Here is a 17,897-nt window from a genome sequence, read left to right on the forward strand (position 1 = left end):
GGGGCCCCAACCGTCAAGATGTATCCAGAATGCCACAGTTAATGGTAACAGCAAACAGGATTATCGAGTGATGCTTCGGCAATCTCTATGAACTGAGTTTGGTTGTCTTACACCATGAACCACATATTCATTATTATAACAATTTGTATTACTATTTGTAGCATCTAGGGAACCCCAATCAGGGCTCTATTGTGTGACAGACTGTACAAGCACACAAAAATAGGATGGCTTTTATAATGAGTACATCACAAGCCCCACTACCATAATTAACATTGATTAGCATCGATGCAAACCGCATGGGAAGACAAAGATTGAGCCAGTTTGGAAGCTGAGGTACTCTCTCACCCTTTAAGGTGGCTCCTCTGGTTCCCAACTGCAGAACAGAGGGGAGGCTGTTTCACTGGGGAAGACTGCAGCCTCCAGTGCTCCCAGCTCCCAGGAGCACATTCTAGGACCCAGGATTCAAAGAGGCATCTTTGTCACTTACTAATCCAATTTCTACCACAGGCAACTACATGGCAACCACCACCATCAATTCTGATCGAAAAGGACAGTTGGCAGCCTCTGATATACTCAGTGTATTAGAAAAGACCCCAGAAAGCCAGATCCACTTAAAACAAAATCTCAAAAGAGTGATCTTAGTGGACACAGGATGTGGAGCTGCATGTAATAAACTTCCTCCCTCCTATAAACAGCCCTTGCTAGTCTGTAACTATCAAATGCATCTTCTCATCCCAAGAATATGGGATATTGAATATGTTGATTGTGTTAATGAAATTACCTTCACTAACAAACTGAGATTTCAGACCCAAAACCTTCCTAGGAACCCTCCTCTCCTCCAAAATGTTTCTGCACTTCTTCTACTGCATAATAGAAGAACTAACAAAATAGAGACACTTGGAAATTTACTGCCATATTCAGCACCGTAGAAAATATATCCACAAAAAATACCTTCACACTAGAAACTTTGTTTAGTCCCCCATGTCATAACCTAACTCGCAGTCTGCTGTCTCTTCAGACTTGCTGCTTGTTTCAAGAATTCTCACATGCTTTAAACTGAACATGTATGTAAAGATTTGCAGGATTAAACTGTAGCCACAATTTCAAATGCAACCAGGATACATTTGCGTGCTCAACTGTAGTTGGGGTCCCGTGTTTTGCTATTTTTTTGCTGTTCTGGTAAAGTTTCTTAATTTATTTTTTTTTCCTCTAAGGTACTTCCTACAATTTCACTCACAGGGAAATGAAACATAATTCTATAAAGCCTAAAAATAAACTTGGATCTGCTAAAAAATTCATCATTTCACTCCCAGGCTTCCACCAGCTGGGCTTGTCTGCTTTAGGTTTGACACCCCTGAGAGCTACAAGAATGACTTACAAAGATGAGCAAGTTTACATGAGAAGGATGAAAAGATCCATTTTTTTTTTAATCTTTACCTTGCCAAAATACTGTCCTGGGCACTTATTACTTGAAGACCTTTATTTTTGGCAATTTCTCACTCTCCTTTAATATGGTACTTCTGTTATTTGCAAATTTGGAGAGGTAATATCCAAATACATATGCTGCTTTACATGTACTTCTTTCAGGTTTGCTCATTACATTCGTTAAACTATTTAATTCTCAAGGATCTACTGGAGATACAGTGAAGACCCCCTGAACACCAGTTAAGAATAAACCAGTAATGAGAATAAATTACACACGCATATCAATTGCTACAAGTCCTGTAAGGAGTGAGACCTTTCTACACCAACATCTGCTGCAGAATTAAATCTGATACATTAATAAAGCTCTCCCTACCCAAACCAAACAATGGAAGTGTAACAGTTACCCAATCAGTTAAAAGAATAAACCTTTTAAATAAATAAATTTGCGCTTCACCAATTTATGTCACTGTGGTACTTAAGGCGAAACCTTTTAAAGGAATAGATTTACTGTGCATACAGATCTCCACTGGGTATGTGTAATTATGCAAAGGAAAGGCATTACTTTTAAAGTGGATGAATGGCTGATACTTTTTGATTTACTGCTAGAAACAGAAAAATGGTAATGGCATGAAATAAGCATTTGCAAAACCGTTGTGGCAGACGGAAAATGTTTGATTTACCTAGGGCATCCATCAGGTTCTATATTTTAGATCAAAGTAGATAAATGGAAAGGCAAATGGATATTTGGAAAAAAAAAATCTACTGCTTTTCTGTCAGCCCTGCAAGTAAGTTAAATGTTTGGATGAGGAAAAAGCCCAAGGCTCTTCGGATGGAAGGAAGTAATGATTCATCACTGCTCTGGCAACTACAGCTCTCTGTATTTACCTGAAAAGGTGACATGGAAGTCATTGTCACTGTCTCATTCTGGGGTTGATTCTTAGAGGTGGTTTGAAGGCAGCTGGCAGAGCTCAGCATTTCCACCTGACACTGGAAACAGACAATGAGTATCCTGGGTCATGTTTTCCTCTCAAGTTCTAATTGTTCACTTTCTTTTTCTCTCCTTTTCTGTTTGAATTTACATTGGTGAAGAAAATCTGTTCCAGTTAAGAAACACCCCCCCAAAATTGAAACCCACTGCCTTCTCAGATCCTGCTGAAGTCTGTGCCATAGGAAAGCACACTGAAGGTGGGGTAAGGCTTATGCACTATTACCTGTGACAAGTCAGAAGATAAAAAAAATCAGCTTCTTCCTATGGCAGAATTCTTCCTAGAGGTTCCCAGTGAAAAGCATGATGCCTGATTGTGCCATGATCCTATTCTGAACTCCTGCTATACCACAAGGCATCACCAGGAGCTGTGTAGTGTATGCATTGTGTCCAACCCTTAAAGCATCACCAGCCCCGTGGTACATGTGTTGCACAGATGGTCTGAAACATGCAGAGTTAATCCAAAATGTTTGGGACACATCCAATTTGTCGTGCTTGTGCAAATCCACAGGAGGGCACATGCACAGGAGCCCCAGCCACACGGGATGCTCTGTGAGTGTGCACACCACGTGCAGTGGCCATTTCCAGTTAGTGTCAGATTTGCTGTTCATGCACAGTAGAAAGGATTTGCTCATGTGCTGAGAAAAGGCTGGGAATACTAGACATCTGGAAATCTTGACAAACATACATAATCCTTGAACATAACTCTCTTGACAAAATGTCTGGTGTGGGAAGGACACATCTGGGGAAATTAAACATATGTCCCTCTGCCTGCTCCATCAGGAAATAATGGAGAGTAGGGTGTGGCCTCTCCAGCTCTCTCCACAGTATTTGGAACACGAACAGCAAATCCATCAGCTACTTTTGCATCAGTTTATTCTATGGAAGGGTCCCCCAGCTCTTAAAAAGGGCAAAGACCAATCAAAACTCACATATTTTGCCTAGACAGGTAAAAAGCCAGCAGGACTTGTAATTACACAATAACAGGGAGCTGCTCTCCAGGATGCTCATTTCATACAATTATCATAACAAAATAAGCAGACTCCTGGTCCCTGGTGACTTACATGGCCTATTTTTTTAACTCAGTAGCTTATCCTTGACCACTGAAATACTGGAACAGGTTAGCCAGAGAGGTTGTGGAAACACCATCCTTGAAGATATTCATAACCTGTCTGGACAAGATCCCGAGCAACTTGTTCTCACTTGAAAGTTGTGCACTTTGTCTGTAGAAAAAGCCATTGCAAGCTTCCATGCAAGGAACAAAATAAGCATTAAAATACTGAGCTGGAAGTAAGGCCAGACCATATTTCTCCTCTTGTAATAAATCAGCACTATATGTATATATTAAATCCAATCCCTTGATGTGTCCAGTTTCAGTGATAAAAACTTAGTGAGCAGGGCAAAAGTTATTGGGTAGAGATCAATATTCTTGCTTGTTGTCCTTGATTGGCAATAATGTGACGCTTTCTCCTTGACTGTAAGAGGCGCTTTTGTGATTTGGGAGCATAAAGAAATTCTGTACTTGACAGATTTATATAGTAGGAATACGCTAATGTCCTTTGACCCGCTTAAGAATAAATACGACCTACCAAATTGTCATTTTTATGGGTATTTACAACTGAGGCACTTTGTAAACCTTAGAACTAATATTTCCCAAAGGAAATCTGTGCTCTCGAATCTTGATAAATTATTGAAAAATACAAGCCACTACCAGCCCTACAAATTTTCTCTTCTATTTCTCCTATTTTTAGTTACACGGGAGTTGTCAAGGCAGATTGGACCACTGATCTATCTCACCAGGTATGTTGCTGCAGCAGTGGTTAGTCAGAGGAATCCTGTAATATTTTTGGCTATTCGATCAAGGCAGTATAAAAAACAAACCTATTTCCTGAAACTTGAAGGTTTTTTGGTACCCAACTGAAATATTAGTTATATAATTCTTTAAATTCTCAAATTACTGTTAGAACAGTATTACAAACTCTAATTTCCACAGCTCAAATGCCACCAGCTGCATTTGCTGTCATGAATGCCTCAGCTGATAAACAGGAGTAGGAATAAGCAAGGAGTAGAATAAGTCATCCTAGTTCACCCAAACTCCAGTGCTGTCTCATGGGGTGTAGGGCAGATATTCCATAAATTTAATAACTTGTTGCTGACCAACTGCATCCTTAGTTTGCAGGATGTAAACTTAACAAAAGTTAAGTAAATGACTTAACTCTGCAGGCCAAGTGACCCAGAAGCCTTCACTTGACTGGTGTATCTCAGCTCCATTTCACCTCACCTACCCACCCACTTGCCTCACAAATTTCTTCCACCACCTTTATGCTGTCTCTGCCCACAAATGCTTTCAGAAAAGACAAACTAACTCCCCACAGAGGATAGATGGAAACTAATGAGACGAGGACCTCTGCCCTTTGTAAGCCTCCTCTGGAAGATGACAGCACATGACTATACCTCTGTTGCTTGGTCTTAAGGAAACAGAAGTTTTTGACACAAAACTGATTATTAACATTGTCATCCATGACAGAATAGTTGAAAGCTATTTCCTTTTGTCCTTATTTGTCATCTGAAAGTTGACAAAAAGTCAACACTACTCCGGGCAGTGTCTAAGACACGAGACTTACAGAAGCTTATTGTTTCACCTCTTGGTTATATCCCTGTACAACAGTACAGAAGCTCTCAAAGACTTTCAATACATCAGATTTTGACTAAAGCATCATGACGTGGCACTCAGCTCTACTTTTACTCCATTTCTAAGGGCAGCTGCTTTTCTATTTTTCTTTGCGCATCTGTGGACAACAAAATCTTTTCTCTCTCACAAGAATGTCTTCATTAAGTCGGTTTCTGCCTTCAGCTTATTCTTAGTCTTCTGCATACTATAATCTATGTATATGCACAAGAAAGGCTTGAGAAGCAGACTGAATAAGCAGGAAGCTGGAATAAACAATGAGGCAGGAACTGCAGGAAACTTAAGCATCTTTTCTTGCCTTTACTGCGCTGCCTTCCTTTTCATCCTTGTTTACTGCTGAACTTGGGATTCCTCCTACATTTGTATGAAATATGATTTCAGTGTCCTCTGTTCTGTGACCTCTTTCTGACAGCAGCATGACATGGCACATCTAATAGAGTGACTGTGGCACAACATCAAACAATTCTGAGTTTACTATCTTGAACACTTGTTTTCATATCAGATTTGGCAAATTTATATATGTAAAATTTCTTGCACACTTAATTTACACCTTTACACTTTATGTTGTTCGCTAAGTAATAAAAAGGTCCTAAATGCCCACTGATTCATCAGCTCCTACTCCCTACACTGGATATTCCATTTCCCTTTGCACAGGTAGTAGGACAGAAGCAAAAATTGCATTTTAATAAGCAAAACACTCAATAACCCAGTAATCCATGCACCTAGCAGCATCTCCGTCCCATTCATTTCAAGAAGAGTGATGTCCTTTGAAAAAAGAAACTATGAAACACTAACATTTGCTGACACTGAATTTACTTTGTGAAACAATGAAAATTTGACAGTGACGGGAAGGAGAGGAGTTAAACATAGATAGGGAGTAGTAGTTTTAGCCCAAATCAGCAAATCCCTTCTTGACACCTTGAAAAATACCTGATATAAGAGGAACAAATTTTTTAATCAAGATAATTACCCTCACACATCTTTTCCTATCCTTAAGTGTTTAACAAGGAACATCTTAGCTCTACTCCTTCTGAAGATCCAAACTGTAAGCAAAGAAACAGATTATGTTGTGAATTGCAACCCTTCTGCCTCACGAGAGAGGCTTTCCTGTTTGCATTGCAGACTTTTTTCTCCTGAAAATTATCTGTGCATTTAAAGATTAGGGTGAAAAAGCATCTACTACTCTTGAGATTTCACTAGAAACCATCTGGCCTTGCTTTTGGTTCAGCTGCACCAGAGAAGGTTTAGGTTGGATATTACAAAAAACATCTTCACCAAAAGGGTGGTCAATTCTACTACACACCATGGCATTTCAGCCCAGAACAAGAATATCTCAGCCAAATTCTCCGTCCTTTCTGAGAAATACGTCCTTTATGTCACAGAAACAAGCACTGTCAGTGCACAACAAAAAAGCCACAACCAGTTCTGCTCCTAAACTCAACCTCCAGCACAGCAAACACTGTCAGGGCAAAGGCACAGGTAGTAAGTGATCTTTAAAGGTTTCTTTTTAAAAGATGTATACATCTAAATCTGCTCTTGATCCACGGAGCTGAGAATTCCAAGCCTAGATTTTTCTACAGGTATCACCTCCCATACTGCCATAATAATCCTGCAAAACATCAGCTTTCACTCAGGAAAAAGTGTCTCCCAAGCACACAACAGCAGGGGTGATCTTGGAAACACAACCCAGGTGCAAACTCACAAAGTCTTAGCTGAAGAGGCTGCAAGCAACCTGAAACTACAGCAAACATCCCCATTCGCTTCTCTCAGGAGAGCCCTGCAACGCGGCAACTTGTCATGGACTTCAAGATTTTGCTAAAGCCAAATATTTTGGTTTCCTTTGCCCTTCCTGCTCTGCCAGGACTTGCCCTCAAGTTCTTTACATTCCTCAGTCTCCCCACAGTGAGGAGTGCATTGGAATAGGTGCAGCAAACAAGAACTGGACTCTAAGTTGTCATTAGGGAGTCTGCAGAGTCAAAATAATGGGATGAAAGAACACCCTAGAAGCTGGGTAAGTTGCCAAAATGGCACTTAAGAAAATCTCTGAAAATTATCCATAAATCATACAAGTTTTTATATTTTCAGCACCAAAACAGGTAAAAATCCATTTGTCATATTAAGTACAGATAAAAACATTCAAGTTTTATGGATGGAAGGAGAGTTTATGAAGATTTATACATTGATTTAGACCACAAAGTCTATTATTACCAGTGAGTTTTATTTACCTATAATTTCATTAAAGAGACCCCATTGTACTAGGTATCTTTCCTCTTCTAAAGGTGATACTGAACCTTCATGCAAAGTCATTTTGCTACACAAATGGACACTTATTTTCTCTCTGCTGGGATCATAAGTTAACAGCAGGAATCACACCTGAAGTTTGGGTGGGCAATTACTGTTATATTTTCACAATCTATTGCTGTTTTCCTTTCTGCTCAGCACAGAACAGACAGAAGTAAGAACAGAAACCATGCAAGAGCAAACTGAGAGAAAGAAGAGATCCAACAAGAAATGGAGGCTACTCTCTGACATTTTAAAAGGGCAAATTGAAAGCAATCAACACCCAACAGAACTCAATGTAAGATGAGGTGATAGCTTAGGCTATACTTAGGATAGTGTAATGAGGCTAACAAGTGCTGTGTGTTTTAATGTAAATTAACACAAGATAATCTCTTCACATATTTAAGTGATGCACTTCAAGTTAATTAATACATATTTAATAGAAGTCTTCTTGAACAGCTGTTATTTACTTCTGGAGTTTCTACACATTAGCACTGCCTGCTTTGTTCTGCTCTGAAGTTGTTCATGCTCCAAAGTACTTTAACAACTTGGGCTGTATAAAAATTGAACAGTCTTCCCAAAAGAGACAGCCTTTCTGATAACTTAATATTTTCACGTTAAATATTCAAACACTTTCTGAACAAAAGGTCAAATTCTACTTACAGCATCTGTGTGAAACAGGCAGGCAGATGCTTTATGCTGCTAGACAAATACTTTTGGCACAAAGAATGATATAGAGCTGGCGATCAGTCACATTTTCAGGCTTTAAAATCAGCTTTCCTTTACTTCTGTTCCCTAAACTCTGCACTTGCCATTCACGTGTAACAATACAGACCCAAACTAAGGCCTCTTTCCACAAGTATTACACAGTGGTGTGTTAAATGAAATCCTGACAGTGAAAGTGCTGTCTACAGCACTGACTGCATGTTATGAGTATTACACCAACTCATTAGGGCCTCTGCCTTAAACAGCTGCTGCACATGACATTACTGCCTTTACACCTTGCACACAGCACTGAAGAAGTTCTCACCTCCATTATTCAGGTGAAAATTCATTTGAGTTTCAAGCACTTCTGAGTTTTTAGGAATACGTAGAAACCAATTCAAAAAACATGCTGGTAACACATTTTCCCACTCACAGTGATGAATGTGAGTTTTGACAACAGTCACCAGTTTCTTTGAAAACAACTATCATCACTGAACCACTATCAATACACTGAACAAGCAGTGTATCAGTTGTTGTTTTCAGCTGACTACTTGAAGATTTTTACTCTTCTTACAGATGGAAAGTGCTCATTGCTTACAAGTCAGCCTTTCCAGCTTACAGGTTTACTGAAAATAACTTTCAAAATGGGCAACAATTGTATTAGTACATACCTGCTGGGACAACCTTCATTAAATCTTCTGCGCCATGATGTATGGAAACCTATACATATTGTGAAAGGCCCAAAAACAGTCCTAAACACACTGATTTTACTGATATCTATATTAATGCTTTAATTTAATGTAGTGTTTTTCACAATAGAGGGCATAAAATGCCACTCATTACTCAGGCTAAGGATTTAAAGACTAAACCAGATCAATGTTTTACCCGGTAAATAAGCTGTGGCTGAATGAATGTGTGTAAGACAGATTCAGAAGGCATCTTCATGACCCTTAAATAATTTTGCACCAGTAGCCTGGAGTTAGAGTTGCAGGTGCAAGGAATGAGGAGGATGACCTAAATTCTCCACCCACCACTCCCATGAGTGGGGCTGGTACAAGATTGGGTTGGGTGTCAGCTAGAATGAGATTCCTGACCCCCACAAGGCCACAGGAGTGCTCCTGCTGGCACCAGAGGAACCCGTGCTTGGGACCAGATTAAAATGCCTGTCAACAAAACAGCATCAGCCACAATAACCAGGCACCTGAAAGGATTTCTATGCATTGAAACTGTCAGTGTATTTAGGAGGAAAAGGGAGAAAAACCATGGTTGTCACAGGGTCTAAAGAATCTCTTTTCCAGCATTTCATTGCTTTTGATGGGAGTCGTGTGGGAGACTGACTGGCCCAGAAAACAGAAACCTGAGAAGACAATCTCAAACTGTGGTGTTCTAGAATCACCATTGTGTAAACAAAACTAAATTTCTTGAAAATCTTCTTGCCTTTGGAAGGAGGGGATGTCTCTCTTGTTCAGAGCAGCATGGGCACTCCGCCAGCTGACACAAAAACGTGTTTCTATACTTGCTTTGATATTTACAATATAACTTCCATTAGCATCAGCAGAAGCTTGATGCATAGACAAAGGAAAGAGAGAATTCCCAGAGGACAAACTTCGCTCCAAGTCCCAAGGAATGAAAACATGTGCCCACATTTTATACAGCCATGACATAACAGGTATTCTTTGGGTTCTTTGACTCTTCCTTAGAGCTGAAAGATCAAATTCATGAGGAATCTCTTGCAACATATACAGTGAGAGTGAGACTAATATTTTTCCTCTACATTTTACAGAAAAAATTAAAATCTGTGTTTACCTGTCAGCTTTGGTAGAAAGGTTTCTATCATACTTATGTATTGGAAGGAACCTGGCAGTTTTTAACATCACTAATACTAGCCTGGAGAGGCACAAAGCTGGAGGCACTTGCTGAAAAATAATAAACCTTTATTAAAATTTCCAATTTTTGCAAAAACATTTTGACTAAATTCCAACTCTACTTAAAATATATTAAATATTTACATTTATTTTCTAATAAGTATTGTAAGTAAATCAATATCCCAATTATCTTAAACTTCTGTGTTTCATACAATTACTTCACTTTTGTAATAAATGCACAATTTTAATGAAAAAATAATGATCTTGAACTTTAAAAGAGCCCTTCATTTGAAGAGATGAAAGTGCTGTACATCCATTCATTCATTATGTCTTACAGCCCCTGTGTGATGTAGGTACTATTATCGTTTTACAGATGGGGAACCTGAAAGGCTAATTAACTTGTCCAATTTACAATACTTTTAGCTGTAAACTTAGGGCATCCTATTGTACTTAAAGGCAAAACAGAACTCAGCTCTCCTGTGATGAACATTTACTGTAAATTCTTAAACTCCATAAGCATTTCAGTTGTAGGAGAGGATATATCACCCAAGCCTTCAGGATTGGGTTTGCATTGGTGATGGCTTTGAGCACCACAGAAATGTGCTGCCTGGAAACAAACATCAGAGCACCAGTTCACTGCAAAGTGTCACTGCGTTTCCCAGCTAGTTATGGAGGTGATGTGCATTTTTATTTGATGTTATTCACCATTCAGCCACACATTTGTGTTTTAATTCTGTACAATGTACCGTGCTGCATTTACATACACACACACAAGCAAATACTGTTTACTGACAAGCTCATTCCCTCAGTGGACTTATGTGCTCCATAAATTTCTTTACTCGGTCAGGATCAACAGCATTTGCCCAATAACCTTCTTTCTTGAAATACGAACCAATTATTAGAGCATCTGCATCCAAGTAATTCCCCACATTCTCCAGAGTCACTCCAGACCCAATCAGCACAGGAACCTTCACAGCTTGCTTAACCTCTGAAGAGAAGAAAACCAAAATTAGGGTTAAACCCTGTCTTTGAAACTCTATCGATAAAGACTTTCATTTGCCTAGTTTTTCAACAAAAAAAGGGATCATGAAATTCATTATCACAGCATTTATTACTTTACTACAGAATGAAACAAGTTCTCTAGAAAAAACACCTTTAGCTCTAAACAGCTGTTAAGAAAAAAAAAATCTCACTTTTTACATTATGTTCTATGAAACACTTCATATATTTGCTTGTATGAAAAACAGCTGTGATCATACAGACACCAGTGATAGCTCCAACCGGTGTTCCAGAAATCAAAAGCCAGAAAGAGAAGTGGTCTTTATCACTACTAGGAACGTCACGGAACAAAAAAGCCACTTATTTTTCCTTTATACAGTGTTAATTAATTATCTGACGTTTTACCTAGCTCCAAAAGGAGAAATAGGACAAAAAGAGGCTCAAAATATTATAGATTCACTTCATCTGTCAGGCAGAGGGGTGGATCTCAGCCCATGGTCCTGGTGAGCACGTTCACTGAGAAACGTGTGTTCTCCCAGACCTGACTGTGCAGAAACTGCTCCATGGCTCAGGTACCAGAGTTCACATCTTTTGGAATAAAACCGAAAAGGGATGGTTGTTTTGAGCATGGAAAGGTTCCCCATAGATAAATGAAATGTTGTTACAGTATTTGCTGCAGAACTTGGGTCAGTACTAGCTTGAGGGGAGGGAAGCCCAGTTCGAGCATCCTTCTCATCCTCTCATTTCAAACTGACCATCCTAAGAGTCACTCATAGGGCTGGATGCTTCATGCCTTAGAGAAACGTTGTGAGGCATTATTTCTGACTTTTAAAAACATATAAATTGGCTTAATTGGTGATTATCTGATGGAAGGTGGTTATAGCTTGAGGTAACTAGAGGAAAGCACATATGCAACAAATAAAAGTCTGCTTCAAAACACTGCTTAAATGAAATTTCATCACAAGCCTAACTTATTAATTATGTTTCAGGAAAGACTAATTATTTATCACCTTCCTACTTCACTGAAGAAAGAGGATCAATTAAAATGCTCTTGAATCTCTTTTTAGGTCATATGCCCTACCATTTTTCCATCTAGGAACAATAACCCCTTTTTTAAAACATTTTTACACAAAAATGAAACCATTCCACACAGCCCTTCCTGAAAATGTAAAACAGATCAGATGGATCATGCTAATACGATTGAAACTTTAGTTATTTCTATGCATATTTGATATTCTTAGTCATTCTGCTTACAGCAACAAAACAATTCATTTTTAGTTGTTTATAGCATGATTACTGATATCCTGTTCTAGAAAAATCAGATTTTTTTTTGTATAATATCTTTATGTTCTTAGAAATATCCTATCTGCTTTATACTGATACCAATGCAAAATTAAGGTGCTACAACTGACCACAGATTTGTGCAGCTGTACTTCAGTGTATCCCCAGAGGAACTGGGCTTCAAGTCAATATTTGTTTTCGTGACAAGTGCGTAAGGCACATTAGCAGGTAGTGGATTCATAATTATTTCACATCAGCAGGAAAAACGAGGAGCCAAATAATTAAACAGAGCATGTTCACGTGGGTCTGAGGCAAAGACTGAGCCCCACTAGGCAGAGGGAAAAACCCACTGAAACCTGAGACTGATCTGAAACTCTAAAACACCCCAAAGCTTTCCAAAGTAGCAAGGTATCCAACTGCTGCTGTGATCCACACATGACACGTGGAGTCCACACACATCTCCTGTGCTGGAGATTTATTCAGACTGACAACGTGAAGAACGGCAAAGGGAGCGCTCAGTGTGCAGCGAGACTGCGTTACCTCATTAGGAATGCTACAGATGCTACTTTTAAGTCCTTTCCAAGCACATCAAGCCTAAAGTTGATTAGTAGAAGGTGATTTGTCTATTGGCTGTGTTAATACCAACTCTAACCTGCAAAAGAAAATAAAGCAACAGCAGTGAGATGTGCTTTCATATGGCAATGTTCAGTCACTGTCAAAATGTCTCTAAACACAGAGCTTTGCTTTAAATCTCTCAGCTTTCTTGGCGTTCTTTTTCTGATTTTTTTTGACACAGTGAGAAAAAGGAGACAATTTTGTGATGTTACAGTAACAAGACTGAAGTTTACTCAACTAGCACGTTTCTCTGTTTCAATGGGCTGTAACTAGAGGGCACTGTGCTCTTTCTTGTGGCAGCACAGCTGCAGATAGGTCTTTAATAAAATCCAATGAAATAGCGCTTGGTTGCAAAGCACGATGAAAGCATTTGAACTATGGTATGCACAAGTTTCATGAAATAAAGGCCAAATGCTTCTAGCTTGGAAACAATGATGAAGAGCAGCGTAAAAATAAGCACCACGGTGCCAATAACTTGCTCGACTACTCTTCTTTAACAGCTTTTTCATTGCAGTGATCACTGTACCATACACAACACTATGTTTATGGTAATGCTCCACTGTAACACGTTTTTGGTTTTTAATTCAAAGGACTTGTTCTCTGCCATTAAATCTAGGGCTTAGAAAAAGTACTGATCACTCACATCTCCTGTTTATCTCTGAGGGTACCACAAAGGCAGCAGCCTCTATTTTGACCATCAAAAGGTGAGAGGGTGAATCAGTCTTGATGCCCCTTTTATGAACAATAATTAAGGAGGTGACAGTCATAGCCAGCTGTTGGATTTCATTATGTACCTGTTTTCCACTGGTTACTCAGCTGAGGCACTTTGCTTTGTGCAAAGAGATAACTGAGCAGTCATTACACAAAGCTTTGGTCACTTAAAATACAGACTGAATGAAAAGCAGGTATTGCAGCAGTTATATCCAAAAGAAAAAAATCTGGTAGATTCACACACTCCAACTAAAGAACATTCCACAAGGCAGCAAACTGGAACAAACTTCTACAACCTCTTAAATGAAAAGATGGTTTGTTAATGAATTACAATTGAAAACGCTCAGCTATAATTCTTGCTCCTTAACAACATGAAGTCTGGTTTTCAGACCTCATACTCCATCAACCGTTGGTGCTCTGGTGTGTCCAGGCAGCCCTGGAGCAAAGCCTGCCAGCCTCTGCAAGGAGAGGTGCTGGAAACTGCCTGTGAGAAAGCAGTGACACAAAGTACAAGCAGAGTTCTCTGGCTTGACAGGGAAACACTTCCCACAGCCCATCACAAGTCAGTCAATTCCACACAAAGACACAAAGGCAAAACCACTTCTGTATTACTGCACAACAAAGCTGAAAAAAAAGACATGACAAAAATCTCATCTGTCTCTCGGTTCTGCTTTCAAGAGATGCTTTGCAGTGTGATGAAAGGTGCCCAATTGTGTGTATCACTGTAAAACAGCACTTCCAGCCCTGCATAAATTCGTGAAGTGCAAAATTTCACTCACATCAACACCAACTTTGTAGCATGTAGATCCGATCCCTTTTAAGAATCTCCTGACATAGATATGCCTAATTTGTCATTTCCTTATACTGTGGAATATTGATTTTTAAGTTATTCTCTTAACTGTTTTAAGACAACACCCTTCTCATGAGAGGGCCTGCTAACATCCAAAATGCTGTGATCTAAGTAAAATAAACCCACCATCTGCAGACTCCTGCTTTCATAACACAAATCCAAACACAAAATTAATGTGTACTTCATTACAGCTGCCAACTCTGATTCATTTTGTTCTTTGGACCCAGAAGGAGAACAAGACAGAGACTGACATGTTTGTTCACATGAAAGAAAAGCAGAAGCCATGGTACTGTCTGGTTGAAAGTTCTGTGACAAAAAACCTCTGGGCCTACAGGTCAGGTTTTGCTCTGTGATGCAAGAAATCAGTGGAGGTTGCACATGCACATGTGAAAGCAGAATTTAACCTAGGATTTTGCCCAAAGGCTTATCAAATCCTTTTTTTAAATTATTTAATCTGCATAATACATTAACTGCAGGCAGGTCTGGAGCTCTAGATTAAAGAAATTTTGCAGTCTCTAAAGGATGCTTAGCTTTCATCATCACCTTTTCAATGTATCAACATTCATTTTAAATGCTCTTAAGCATGTATGATAGATATTAAACCCTGAAAACACTGAATGATTTCATGCTTGAGGTCCAGGTTATCTATGGCAAATAAAGTAAGTTTTTCATGCTGATCTGTTAACAAAAGTTGAATACAACACACTGCACTGGAACTTTCTGTGTTAAAGCATGTCAGAAAGAGGAAAACCTTAAAAATAGCCATTCTATTTTATGTAGTGAGACATTCAAATTCAAGCCATTAATCTAAATTAAAATTAGTGATGAAAATTAAATGTCCCCATGATGGAACTTTAATTCTAGCATGGGAGCAATACAGTTTCATAAAGACAGCCCAAACTTATGCCAATATAAAAATATGAAAAATCATAGCACTTCTGCAAAGGTCAGAACTCATAGGTCAAATGAGTCTCCCTTGATAAGAAGTCCACACCACTTAAAAATTATTTTGATGTTAATATCCTCCTATCTACCAATGAACTTGTATTCTTTCTGCAAATCTTCCAAGCAGTACTTTCCCTGGTATTACTGTTTGGAATGCTGCCTTATCAAAATGCCCCTTTCCTTGCAGGACTTTAATTTTCACTGTGAAAGGTTAAAATGCTCACCTCTTCAATGAAAAGATTCATAGTTAGTTAGATTCCTAATAAAGCTATAAAGTAGCTTTTTCTTCTATTAGGACCTTTTAGGAATTAAATAGTGATTTGTTTTTTGGTCATTTAAGCTACAGCATCACACAAAAGCTTGAAATAACTGTCATTTTTGTCCTGCCAAGCAGCTGTTTAGAAACATACCACAGCCAATCTGAATTGAACAGCATCTCAAACTGTATAAAACCAAACCCCACAGTGAAGTTTCTTCTCTTTCCTCTTTTTCAACTCCCCTCTTAAGGAACGTACAGGTTTCCCCTTAAGCGAATACATGGATTTCTGCATGAATTCCGAGTTCAGTGCCTGCTGGGCAGGCTCTGTGTGACATCCCTCACCTCGCAGCTCCCGGGGATCCGCGGGCAGTGCCGTGGCTGTGCCGGTCAGCACCACCCCATCGGCCAGGAACAGCTGGGCAGCCTCGGCCGTCTGGGCCACGCCGACATCGGCCGTCAGGGCATGGGCACTGCAACAGCAGGACTCTGGTTACTGTCAGCACACATCTGTCACACACATCCTGCAACATGGACTGTGTTTCCATCAGAACAACCAAAGGCAGGCTTTGAGAGCGAGGGCAAGTGTCCTGGCTTAAATTGGGAAGAAACATGGCAATCCAAGCAAGAGTTAAAAAACCAACCTCAACAACCATTTCCATCAGGGAAGCAGAACTGATGGGCCTGTTGCTCCAGGTCTCCTACCTCTAAAGAGTGATTGCTGAGTGTGAGCCACCAAGTGTCAATTGAGACGGCTGCTTACATGTCGAGCACCTGTGTTTCAGAAATGTTGAGCACACAGAGCTCTCTGACTTCAAGTGGGAGCTGTGGATGTTCATTCATAAATCAGATCCTGCTGCCTAGAACAGAATCAACAGCCTCCACGTCATTGCACAAGTCCAACTAACTGAAAGTATAGTTATTACCTATGATATAATCACAGGAATCATCTTACACAGCAATTACAAGCATCAATTACCTGCAACCCAGCTGTTCAACAGCAGGCTTTGATGTATGGGTGACACACTTTGAAACCTATAGCAATAGCAGCTATTAATTTAAACAGTCCTAAACTTGGAAAGAATTCCAGCCATTGCTGGTTCAACATCTGACTGTTGTTTCTGTATTTCCATCTAAATAGAAAACAGCTATGGCCAACATGTTGCACTTTTGAGGTGGTGAAGGCACCAACCTCCTCATGGATCAGTCTGTGGACAACACTTGGGAGAGGGCATGGTCTGGCCATATTCAGAGGCAGCACATTTGCCAGTGTATGGAAAAGGAAGTCATTCCCTTTCTGCAGCTGGTGAAAGGCAGGCTTAAGTACCTAACATATACAACGACATTGAAAAAGGGCTGAAGAGTAGTTGGCATCCTAAAACTCACACATGGAAGGTGGCTGCAACACAGCAAGCAGACTACAAAAATAGTCTGTCCTCATTTAAAGAACAGGAGCATAGCAGCTCTCAGTGGCAGGTGTATTTTTCTACATGAAAAACCTCAACCAACATTTTCTTCTGAGCTTATGAATCTGCCTGAAACAGGAACCTCTTTTCCTTTCTTAAAAAGCACACCCTTTGAACAATGGGAAGCATAACCAAATATCAATTCACCAGCTGTCAAGACTTAAAAAAAAAAAGGTGATATGATGTAATCAATTTCTTTTACAGAAAAGTCTAATGAAATGTATTTTATTTATATATATCAAAAATCATTAGAAAGAAAACACTCTGAAAGTACCTGAAAAGCTTAATTTGACCACACTGCTAGTTTACTTTCTCTTTTGAAATTTATTACTTGCTTATTATATATTTAAGATCTTCCAGACTTGGCTATTCTCATGATTACTCACATACTACACACAAACATTTTAATTAGGTTATTTAGCATGTATAATACATAGCACTTGAGCAGTTCTTCTGAGGAAAAAAAAAACAGAGTGACATCTAAATTGCTGAAAGTACATGTGACAGGTAAGATAAAGTAGCAGTAGAAAAGAAACTGTATTCATTTGTCATAAGTTTCTTCTGTTTGATAATCACAGAACATAACCTGTACATAGACAGCACTGATTTAGTAGAAGAAATCAGTATTATTGGCAGGAAAGAGAAGAAAGATTTTTAAAATGCCAAAATAAGATTTGGATGCTTTTATATGGAAACTGCTTACATGACTAAAAAATAACCTTAGATCCATAACCTCCAGAAACAAAATTTCCTTACACATAATAGGCATATACACAAGCCTATAAAATCTCACTTAATACCAGATGCAAGACTTTTAGTCTGCAT

The 17,897-nt window shown here is 39.2% G+C and overlaps 1 protein-coding gene across 4 annotated transcripts in view; it reads right to left on the reverse strand.

The window, feature by feature from the left end:
* Positions 1–17,897, reverse strand: part of LOC113974486 (uncharacterized protein F13E9.13, mitochondrial-like) — a 37,152-nt gene that overhangs the window by 5,990 nt on the left and 13,265 nt on the right. The window contains exons 6-8 of one of the 4 annotated variants that reach the window (XM_027697643.1): positions 15,952–16,079; positions 10,842–10,937; positions 9,898–10,000 (exon numbers count right to left, since the gene is read on the reverse strand). In XM_027697643.1, the coding sequence (XP_027553444.1) occupies positions 9,924–10,000; positions 10,842–10,937; positions 15,952–16,079 (301 nt within the window). In that variant the 3' untranslated portion in view covers positions 9,898–9,923. Of the gene's footprint in view, positions 1–9,897; positions 10,001–10,254; positions 10,938–15,951; positions 16,080–17,897 lie in introns of those variants that run through there. The other 3 variants (XM_027697644.1, XM_027697645.1, XM_027697642.1) reach the window with 3 other exon arrangements.

The sequence above is a fragment of the Neopelma chrysocephalum genome, unplaced genomic scaffold (assembly GCF_003984885.1).
Source record: "Neopelma chrysocephalum unplaced genomic scaffold, ASM398488v2 Primary Assembly neopelma1_121, whole genome shotgun sequence".
NCBI classification, from domain to species: Eukaryota; Metazoa; Chordata; class Aves; order Passeriformes; family Pipridae; genus Neopelma; species Neopelma chrysocephalum.